Raw genomic sequence first — 12206 nt, 5'->3', positions numbered from 1 at the left:
CTCCACTGTTGCTAATAAAAAAAGAAATGCAAACAAGAGAGATGGGTCATTCTGTAGCTGTCACTTGATGGTGAAAAAAGGAAATACTGCTGGCCATAGTGGCACATACCAGTGATCCCAGTCCTAGACAGGCTGAGACAGGATTGCAGGTTTGAGGCCAGCTTCAGCAACTTTGCAAGGCCCTTGGCAACTTAGTGAGATCTTGTTTCTAAAATTAAAATAAATAAATAAATAAATAAATAAATAAATAACTGGAATCCCAGTGCTTGAGAGCCTGATGCTGGAGGATCACAGGTTTGAGGCCAGCCTTAGCAATTTACCATGACCCTATTTCAAATAAAGCAATAAAATAGGGCTTTGTGTAGCTCAGAAGTAAAATCCCCTAAGATCCAACACACACACACACACACACACACACACACACACACACACACACACACACATTTTACAGCAGGAATTACACAGGAAACTGTGACTTTTCCACAATAAAATATTTGATAGTAGAAAGAAGATTGGGTCAATCTCTATTTATGTAGAGGAATAAATAAATGTAATATGTGGTTTAATGGTTTTGACAGGATATGCTTCTTGCCATACGGCATGTCTCCACTGAAAATGCACAAAACAATACAGTATCTCATAAATGCAAACACAAATTATGAAATTATGTTTGGGAATAATTAACATTAGCATTATAGTAGCAATTACCACTTAGGTATAAATGAAGGTTGTAAATGTGCTTTCCATAGTCATGCAAAGCATAACAAGAAGCTCAAAGTGATAATTTTAGGTAAGTGAAATTATGAGTGAATTTTTATTTCCTTCATTACAAAATTTGTGGTTTTTATATTTTTTCTACTTTGTATTAGACCCATTTTTCTGTAATTTTGATTGAACACAGGAACAATGTACCTTCAAGGTACAACTCTAGCACTCTGTACTGCTTTTTTTTGAAACAGGGTCTCACCAAGTTCTCGAGGCTGGCCTCAAACCTTCATTCCTCCTGTCTTAGCCTCTTGAGGTCCAAGACTATAGGCATAAGAAACCACTGCCAGCTAGGGTGTTTGTTTGTTTTACATTTTAATGGTAAGTAATTTAATGAATAATATAAGTATTCACTGATAATTTATGAGAATTAATTTTATTATATCATAACAATTACTATTTTTTATTCTATTATAACCAAATATTTGGCAAAACAAAAAAACAGATATTATTTCAAGAAATATGCATACCCTTGGCATCTGGGCGGATAAGCAATGACATGACACTCATGTTTGCACTAACTGTTAAGTGTCTGTACACTGATGAGGAGTTATTGTTATTGTGTTCTCACATGTTTATGCACACTTCTACTCCCCCATCAGCAGCAGCAATGAAGAGTGTGCATTAAAAATCAGACTTCCAGAGACCAAAAGAAGAAAATGGTGACTGCCAGACACATCTGTCGCTGTGACAAAGAAAGACCAATTCCCAGGAAGGAAGCTCATTGACAAGAAAAACAAGGCAGTGAATATACATATGAATGAAAATACAAAAAGGGTACCATTGCAGAATATTTTCCAATAGTCAGAATATGAGATTAATAGGAAAGAGCCCAAGTGCTGACTGACCTGGTGCGGTGGCCTGCACCATCTTGCACCACCATCCCAAACCATGACTGCCAGCTCCGCAACTCCAAGAAATTCTGGCAATAACACCAAGGACTCGAGGTGAAGTAAGCAGTGGAAGAACTTCAACATCTTAAATAACCAGCACCGAGCTTCAGGGATAAAGAAAAAGATCCAAAAGCCTATGCATTCAACAAAAAACAGGCACTCACTCACCGTGCCCTGCAGAGATCTGAGACTGCAGAACAGTAATTTAACTGTGTTTCTCAGCGAAGTACCATCCAGAGCAGCCCCAGAGACCACTTGGGGTGACTGTGTTATAACTTACTGAGACACAAAAAAGGCCCATTGTGCCCAGGCCATAGTACCCACACAGAGTCACAGGAAGTCATTTGGAGATTACACTGGACACCCTTGGCCAGTGAGGGTAGGGAGGTGAATGGCCATGGCAGCACAGAGCCAAGGGCTGGAAAGTACAAGCACAGAACCAGAAAGCTCAGAGCACAGGGCCAAAACACAGCAACCTGCAAATACACAGAACTCATTTACAGTAACATAGCCACCCTGACACCTGAGCACAAAGTGATGAGAGGTGTGAAAGGGACACAAACAATCATAAAGTGGGCCCAAAATCTGACAATAGGTTACAGAGCAAATAAGAGATATTGGGACATGCTCCAGAATCTACTAAAGTAAATAGACATTAAATGGGGCCTATATGTGAAAATTGGTGGTATTTTTTTTTCTTTCTCACTCTTGGTAGTTTTTTTTTTTTTGGGGGGGGGCGTTGCTTATGTCTTTGATTTGTTATTATTTTTAGTTTTGTTGCTTGGTTTGTGATTTTATGGACTTTTTTTGCTCCTTCCCCCATTTCTTTTACCAGCTTTCTCTCTCTATCCTATCTTCTATCTTCTCTTGAAACATTTTCCCCTTCCTGTATCACTTTGTTTTGTATCCAAGTGATTTCATATCTCCATGCTTAAATACTCTACACTAACTACAAGAATCCTACTATATCAATATCTCTCATTTCAAACAAACACTACCTTATTATACTTAAATTTTTACTCAGCTTAAGCATATCCTCTACTTTACCCTATTCTTGTACCCATCATCCAGCTATCTCCTGCCCTTACCTACCCCTCACCATTGTAAACAAAACTACTTCCCCAAGCATGAAAGTCTTGTCACCTCTACATCCCTAGGCTGAGATTGTATCAGAGAGGTGATCCACATTCAAGAACAACCAGACAATAAAGATATACTAACCACAGATGATAGAATGAAGCATTCAACAAACCGCACATCAAGGTTTAAAAAACACATAGGTCACAAACTATTCTGCCCACACCACTGAGTTGACTCTTTATAAAGGTAGTGGCAGACAGAACACCTGACCTTAATACCTGAAACCCATCAACACCACCATAACAGCAAGCAGAAGTTTCCTCAGAGCAATTAAGTATTGATGCTCTACAGGTAGAACAACAGTGGAGTGATAGTAAACACAGTCTTTTGTGTTAATACCAAAGCGTGAGTGGCAGCTGTAACCAACTCTCCAAACAGCAATCTGGAACAGCACCTATAAACAACAACTCACATAAAAAAAGAAGATACCAAAACAACACAAACACAAACGAATGATTTCTGAAAATATGAGAAAGAAAACAGTGAAGAAATAAGGAAAATTACTAATACTGACCTACAGGAAATGCAAGAAGAATTCTGAATCCTGATCTTCAATGTGATAAAAGGCCTCACACTAAGTGTACAGAAAATGAAAGAAGAAATTGAGATGTTAAGAAAGAATCAGAAAGAGACCTGTAATAAAATGGAAGAGGCAATAAATGAAATGAAGACAGCAATAGAAAGAAATTCTGAAAGACTAGATGAAATGGAAAAAAAATATCCCTGTTAGAAGACAGATCATTCAAAATTGAAAACATAGTCAGCAATAAAAAGAAGACATTAAAACAAGAGAATTTAGTCATCCAACAAGTTTAGGACAATATTAAACATCCTAACCTACAAATAAAAGACATGGACATCCACTTATGGGAGGCATACAGAACACCGTTAAGACAAGATCAAAGAAGGACCTCCCCACACAGTGTAATAATCAAAATGACCAACATAAAGGCTAAGGAAAGAATCTTAAAAGCAGTGAGAACAAAAGAACATGTGATATTCAGGGTCAAAACAATAAAAACTACTCCAGACTTTACAACATAAGTTATGAATGCCAGGGAAGAATGATATGATGTAATCCAGACCCTGAAAGAAAGCAGCTTTTAACCAAAACTGTTATATCCAGCAAGTTTATTATTCAAAATTGATGGAGAAATAAAAGTGTTTCAAGATAAGCAGAATCTCAAAAATTAATAAATACTTAGCACTAGAGAAAATTCTTAAAAAAATAAATCATCAAGAATAAAAAAGAAAACTTCAGAACCAGAGAAGATATGAAATTGATCAGAAAGGCAACTAAGCAAGGAAGAAAGAACATTATACCAAACAGAATAAAGAACACAAAATTACAGGAAACAAAAATCATATCTCAATCATTACACTGAATATCAAAGGACTTAACTCACCAATTAAAATACATAGACTGGCAATATGGATCATAAAACATAATCCAAATATATGCTGCTTGCAAGAAACTCAGCTTAACACCAAAGATATTCATAGGCTAAAATGAAAAAGTGGGAAAAGATATATCATACTAAAGGAGACCAAAAACGAGCAGAAATAGAAATGCTGATATCCAATAACAACCTAGGCCTCCATCATGAGATGAATGAATTATAGTATTATGGGAAATATACACAATGGAATTTTACTCAGCAATAAAGAAAAACAAAATTGTGTAATTCATAATTAAATGGAAATACCTTAAGAACATTATGTTAAGTGAGATTAGCCAAACACAGAAATAGAAGGGATATATTTTTTTTCTCTAATATGCTCAAGCTAGTGAGTATTAGGGATACCAGAGTGACTCCAGGTAATGAAGGGAAGACCTCCGTCAAGCCAGGGGGGAAGGGTAGGAGATGAAGAAGGTTAAGGTTAATTAATGGAAAAGCTACGTTCAATTATGTGTATACCTGTGAATATGACATAGTTAACCTGGACATGCAGTATTGGGAAGGAGGGAACTGGGGCGTTGGGGGAGAGGAGGACACCAAGTACTGTGTGAATATCTGCCATTGTCAACATGATCCCATTATGATGTGAGACTATAGTGTACCAATAAAGAAAAGAAACCAGAAAAAAACACATTTAAAAAATCAGACTTTCAGAGAGCCAGGTATGATGTCACCCACCAGTAATCCCAGTACTTGGGAAGTTGAGACAGGAAGAACATAGCTCAGGATAAGCTCACCAACTTAGGGAGACCCTCCGCAATTTAGCAAGACTCTATTTCAACATTAAAAAAAGGTCTGGGTTGTGCTGGGAGGTAGAAGCCCATGGGATCAATCCCCAGTGCCCCCCAAAATAAAAATATATGAAACTTACAAATTCTATTATTATATTAAATTTTAGAAAACCAGAGACAAGAATGTGTGGCATGGTCAAATTCAGAATCGGATGGCAGATCCTGCAGTATTCTGTAGGTGGGGAAATGTGTGGCCAGGGCTGAGAAGATCTCGCTCACCCACTTTCTCCAGTGTCTTTATCCCCCGTGAGAATCTGCAAGTCTCTTCATCTTGGCAAGGAGCGATTTCCTCAGCTAAGGTATGACTGTGTATCCACACTCTCTACCTCTTGACCTTCTCCATACACTCTCCACAAACACCTTGTTTAATTCCAAAGCAACTCTGAGAGGAGATAGTATCACAATGTTTAAAATTAAAGTCAGACCCACCGCCAGGGCTGCTTGCCGGTGAGGTGTGAGAGGTCCCGGTCCTGTCTGCGCTGCCGCAGGGAGGCCGCCCGGGCCCGGGAGCCGAACCAATGCTGGACCTGGAGGTGGTGCCTGAGCGCTCTCTGGGAAACGAGCAATGGGAATTCACGCTGGGTGATTGAAGTATATGACTTGACTAAAGTAAAGTTAAAATATTGTGGAGTGCATTTTAACTCTCAGGCTATAGCCCCTACCATTGAGCAGATTGACCAGTCTTTTGGTGCAACCCATCCTGGAGTGTACAACTCTGCTGAGCAGCTCTTCCACCTCAACTTCCGAGGACTGTCTTTCTCCTTTCAGTTAGACTCATGGACGGAGGCTCCCAAATATGAGCCCAATTTTGCCCATGGTCTAGCTTCTCTCCAGATACCCCATGGAGCGACTGTGAAACGAATGTACATCTACAGTGGAAACAGCCTGCAGGATACCAAGGCTCCCGTGATGCCCCTGAGCTGTTACCTGGGCAATGTGTATGCTGAGAGTGTAGATGTTCTTCGAGATGGAACTGGACCCTCAGGTTTACGGCTTCGCTTACTTGCTGCAGGTTGTGGACCCGGCCTGTTAGCAGATGCCAAAATGCGGGTATTTGAACGTTCAGTGTATTTTGGTGATTCCTGCCAAGATGTTCTTAGCATGCTTGGTTCTCCACACAAGGTCTTCTATAAATCAGAAGACAAGATGAAAATTCATTCTCCTTCCCCTCACAAGCAAGTCCCATCCAAATGCAATGACTACTTTTTTAACTACTTCACTCTCGGAGTCGATATCCTCTTTGATGCAAATACACACAAGGTGAAGAAGTTTGTCTTGCACACCAATTACCCTGGCCATTACAATTTTAACATTGCCTAAATGTGGCCTCTCGCAGTGAATGCTGTGTCAGGGATGCAGAGCCAGGGCTCTGGGGAGTTATCACCGCTGTGAGTTCAAGATCCCACTTGCCATAAAGAAAGAAAATGCAGATGGGCAGACAGAAACATGCACAACCTACAGCAAGTGGGATAACATCCAGGAGCTCCTGGGCCACCCTGTGGAGAAGCCTGTTGTCCTGCACAGGTCCTCCTCCCCAAACAACACCAACCCATTTGGCTCCACGTTCTGCTTTGGTCTTCAGCGGATGATCTTTGAGGTCATGCACAACAACCACATTGCCTCAGTGACCCTGTATGGCCCCCCTCGGCCTGGCGCCCACCTGAGAACTGCAGAGCTCCCCTAAAGCATCTCCACCCACGCTCCTCGCCCATGGAACTGTGTGTCGCACCCTGCTCAGCGGGTCTCTGCCACCTGTGGGGTTCCACAGGTGTTGAGGGCTCTGGGGGTATTCTGAGGTGGGACTCTGTCTGGGTGCTGTGCCATGGGACAAAGGGCCCAGATATTCTTCTGTCCGTCCTAAACCTGCTGCTGCCAACAAGGAACACAAACTGCAAAGAGAAGCACAACTTTGAGCCTTGACCCCTGGACACGGAGCTCTTAACTAACATGTTACAAGGCAGGACGTGTCGACTGTCCCACGCACACTGGGAAAACGTGGGGCTCTTTCTGTGGCTGAGGACACAGACACCTGGGATAAAGACAAGGTCCTGCATTGGCCCATTGCCACGTGACCCTTACGACAAGCAGGTGGTGTCTATAGTACTTGGTTGCGACATTTGCACTACATCCACTTTAGTTACTTGATAAGCTGGCTGAGGCCAAAGTGGCCCACCTGCCCTTCCCAGTTCTTTCTCTGCACCCACTCCCTGCCAGGGCCCGGAGCACACCAGCCGGCTGAGGCCTTCCTAGCACTCAAGTGTGTGCCCAGGCTGGAGCCAGCTGGCAAGGTTGCCTGTGCCCTCCTCTGCCCAGCCTGGCTGGCGGGCTGCATGTTTCCATCCTGTTTGCCTCTTTTATTTAATGCCAAAGTTTTAGCCAAAGACATCTTCCTCCTTTTGTTGTATTTCAGCATCTGTTCTGCACTGTAGGCCAGCTCCGCCCCAGCCCTGGGCACTATCCCCTGGCTAGGCCATTCATGGCCCAAGGCTTCTGGGGGCTCAAGTAAGGCTGAGCTGCTTGGTCTCTTCCTGGGTCTTGCTAACGGAAGGTAGCATATATATGCTTTAAAAATATTAATCCTTTTGAAAAGAATTGAGAGGAGAAATGTATAATTTTATCCCATTTTTAATATTTTGGTCTAGCAACTTGTGATACATAGATGACAATTTTGTGAGTTTTTCAAATGTGTGTACAGATTTTTGTAAATATGACTTTTGTAATTAACTCATGTACAGCCTCATCCTGTATAGTTCATGATGAATGTGCAGGGGATCTGCCCCGGTGCCTCTGGTTCCTAGGCCTACAGCCAGGCTTGTCGGCGTTCCCATGGCTTTGTGACTGACTGGTGTCTTCCCTTCTGAACCATGGTCTGGTCGGAGACCTGCACATCTGTCAGGGTTAGGCAGGACTGTTCCCCTTGGAATGGGGGAACCTTCCTCGTCCCCTGCCCACATCCCCTCTCCAATAAAGCACCTATACCCTCAGCAACCACCTGCCATGTGCTGTTGCTGGGATGTTTGTACTAAAAAAATAAATAAATAAAAAAAAATAATAAAATTAAAGTCAATGTGTGTTCACTAGGCCACCATCCCTAGATGGGTAGTAAGTGTTTCAGCCAACATTTCAAGGCAGATTTTCTGACAACCTGTCCCCCATTGTTAAAAACAAGATACATCTTTTAGTTTGCTGAATACATTGTCATATGAAAACTGTTGGTCAAGAAAATAAAAAAAAATATTTTTCAAGAATGAGAGCTTGAAGACTATTATAATTATCTCCTTAACAGTATGAGCAAATGATTGAGTCAGGGGAAATCTGCTGAAGGCTTGAGAAAAATTTCCAAAGTTTGCCAAATAGCAAAATTTGCCATTACTCAGGTAATGAGGTCCGCAGTGAAGAATGTGTATTCACTGGCCTTACACAGGCGCTCTTTAAATAAAAACGGTGTGTCCTGCCATTTCCTCATTGTGGATCTTTTTCAGTTCCCTTTTTTTCTTCCCAACACCTAAATGTTCCCTTGGAGATATAGCTGGAAACAACATTGCACTTAGGAATGAAAAGCTTTATTATGCTAAGCCATGTTGCCCTGTAATAAACTCAGATTCATAAACCTTACTGGGGTCACACTTTTAAATTCATAAGGAGACCAACAGATATGTCTGCATAAGTACAGAGGTCTGAGGACTGAGGTTAGATGAAGGACACTTAACATGAACGGTGCTGAATAACCAACACTAGGGGAAACCCAAATGACTGACCATGCTCTATCTTAATGATCAAAAGCTATCTTAAGATTATCTTTGTGGAAATATATTACATAAACATTTGCAAAACTGCACACCTCCCGAAAATCACCAGACCTCATCCGATGTCAGTATATTAAGAATATTTTTACCTTGAATTTTTTTACATGCAAAAAAATTAAGTTCTGAAAGTGAGATCAGTATAAATCTCTGCGGAATGGAGTTTCATAATTTATGTTTTGGATAATTTCTAAGCAAACTAATTCTGCTTCAGGGGAGACAGTGATAAATTCCAGAGTCCCAGAGAATATTGGTAGTTTTGAATTCTCTTCACTCTGAAGTTTTTTATTGGTTTCACTTAACCCTCAGGACCCAATTTAAAATGAAATCTTCATTGCTTGTAATTGAGATATGAAAAAAATGGAAAAATGGAGAAATTATGGTAGGATAAATACAAATTTAATTTTCTGTTTATCATTTCTGCCTTGATTCTCTTAAAAAGGTTTTCTTTGTGTGAGGTCAGGAATGGAATCTCTAGTGCTATTGTAAGGATCATGGAGGCATTAGAACTAACCTCAGAAACCAATAATGCCCCAACTTTCACCTTGATCTTTCTGATGTTCAGTAATTCTCAAAATGTAAAATCTGGGGAAAATGTTTGAGTGTGGAGGGCTCTCAGGAGTGGAGATGTCCTTGGTGGGAAGGACAGTCCTTCACTCTTCCTTATACTAACATATCAGTTGGAATCTGGAAACATGCTTTTTCCCACTATGTACTTTATTTATGTTTATTTTTTAAAAGGCTATTCTAATGTGGGGCGTGGTGGTGCACATGTGTAATCCCCGCACTTGGGAGGCGGATATTGGAAGTTCGCACAGGTTCAAAGCCAGCCTCGCTGGCTGAAGAGACTCTGTTTCCAAATAAAAATATAAAACATAGGTGTCTGGGAGTGTAGCCCAAAGGTAGTACCACCAAAAAATTAAAAACAAAAATTTTAAAAAGGCTATTCTAAGTATTTTACTTATGAAAATGAACTCAGGTTTCATCTTGTTGATTCAGGCACTGTTCTACCCCTGTTTTGCAGATTAAAAATCTGAGGAACAGAGAGATTGGATAATTATATCCAAAGTCTTACAGCTGTTAGAAAGAGTGCAGACGATCTGCCCTTGAAACTAATGCTCATAACTACCTGTGCTGAAATATAAGGGTGCCTTCCTTGAGGCCACAGTGCACAGTATCTTTTATCAAATCATAGTGGTCTGAAATAAAATTAAAGAACCTTCCATGTTTCGAGAATTTTTAAACTTGATTTCAGTTTTTTCAGTGTGTGGTAGGGAATCCTTCTCCCTTCCCAAGCTAGTGGTTGCCTTCATCCTGTTTTTCTGATTCCAACACTGTCAGCCTCACCTCTTCTCATCCTCTATTCTGATCCAAGAAGAGAAAATCATGATGTGCGTTCATCCACAATGTGTCCGGGGTTCATATCTTTGTATATATGCCTGCCGCCAAACTTTAGTTCTATTTATTTCCTTTATCGTTACTTCAGTCTTTCCCCATCTATCATTACTCCCTCTTATTTAAAGACAATTCCAATATTAATACTCGGTTCCTTCATGCTTCATAAAGAACGGTTGATTTTTTTTTGACAAGTACTTGTAGCAATTTAGCCTTGCCTTTCATTGCTAGTCTTAATGAAGATAGTATGCTGGACACAGAGGGTTAACTTTGAGATGCCTTCACCCTGCCCCAGGGCCAGGTCCCCTGGACATGTGCCAGTCCATCATGGTCCCCTATGCCCCTGAGATCTCATCTCACCTGTTTGTTGTCTGACACTGCCAGGCATACTCTCTTTGTAGCATGACCTCAAATGAATCCAAGAAACTAATCTCGTGTGTGTGTGTGTGTGTGTGTGTGTGTGTGTGTGTGTGTGTGTGTACATGTGTAAGAGAGAATGAAAGAGATGGCATATGTCCCATTATACTCCAAGCAGCACCCTGTGGCTTTCTCACTTACCACCATGGCCAGCCAAGGTTAGACGACTCTGAGCCGTTGTTCCTCCCTCCTGAGGTGCATTTGCATGCTAATTTTGTAAACTTATACACTTAAAACCTTTCTTATTACTCCCATTTTTCACATTTTATTGTCTTTCCTGTGTGATCATAATGGCTTTTAATTGTCTTGCTTCATGGACTCCTATTTCTGTTTGTGCCACCATTTATTTAACATTTTATCCAATACCTGTGGCAACAACTCTGTGTGTATAGCTGAAGTTCCTGTTAAAGTCAGATGATATGTCAGCTTCATCTTTTACAAAGCTTAGTAGGGGTGTGTGTGTGTGTGTGTGTGTGTGTGTGTGTGTGTGCATTTAATGATTCCCACTACAGCCACATTATCCTTCCTAAAACAGGGATTTAATTTTTATATCCCTCCCCAAAATGTTAGTAGTCCTCATTTTGTGTTCAATTAAATGAAGACTACGTACCCTGGCTTTAGTGTCTTGATTCTAACAACTCTCCTAAATAGGCCACCCTTAGGATACGTGTTTCTCAAACTACACTCTTCCATGTTTCTGAAATATTCTCTCAACTTTTCTCTTTTCCTATAGAAAAGCCCATGATCTTTGCTCTACTTACATTTATGAATAATTTTGTCTCCCTTCCTGCCCCCGCTGACTTCTTTCCATCTTTAAACACGGTCTCCCAAATGATAGACTGCCTTATCCCTACCAACTCTAGTAAACTGTCCTTCCTGGATACTCATAGCACCTAATCTCTTCATTTTTAAAAAAATGGTAGATTGCAATTGTACATCATAGTGAGATTCAGAGAGACAAAAACGTACAAGCATACAGTATTCACTGAGTTTCCCTCCGGGTCACTTACCATTAAGTCCCTCCCCATAGACAATATTTACACTAATAAAATAATCCTTTGACCCCTTGCTTAAGGCTAATTCCCAATTATAGCTTGCATTCCGTGCGTTTAATCTAAACAGAGTGTGTAATGGAGCAAAACAAGAGATTACAGAAAGCATATGGATGTTCAGGTACATCTGGACTCTTTCTCCTTTTCTCCCTGCGAGAAGTGATCTAGACAATCACTTTACCCATCTATCTACTCTTTTTCCCACTTGTTATCTTGGCATGAATGAGGTGCTCAATGACAAAATGCCTTTCTTTCTGTGAGGTTGTCCTTATTCTATTCTGAACCATCCAGCCCTAAGGACTCACCTTCACTTAGGAAGGAATATTCATTCGGCTTTCTTCTTTTCCTATAAAAGAGCCCATAATTTTTGTTCTACTTACATTGCTGAAAGTTTTTGTCTCCATTCCTTCCCTCTGCTGATCTCTTTCCCTCCTTAAACATTGCTAAAAAGCCCTAAAGTTTTCCAGGTGGTATTTTGAATATGTTGATG

General features: G+C 40.6%; 1 protein-coding gene across 1 annotated transcript; it reads left to right on the top strand.

The window, feature by feature from the left end:
- Window positions 1-5567: 5567 nt before the first annotated feature.
- On the top strand, window positions 5568-6733 carry LOC308276431 (phagosome assembly factor 1-like; the record flags this gene model as incomplete). The annotated part of the gene is given in 3 exon segments (XM_080715195.1): window positions 5568-5632; window positions 5634-6362; window positions 6427-6733. Coding segments are annotated over 3 exon segments (1101 nt in total).
- Between the last annotated feature and the right edge of the window lie 5473 nt (window positions 6734-12206).

This window comes from Muscardinus avellanarius (genome assembly GCF_963383645.1).
Source record: "Muscardinus avellanarius genome assembly, chromosome: 1".
In the NCBI taxonomy this organism is placed as follows: Eukaryota; Metazoa; Chordata; class Mammalia; order Rodentia; family Gliridae; genus Muscardinus; species Muscardinus avellanarius.
This window is presented reverse-complemented; position numbering and strand designations above follow the sequence as displayed.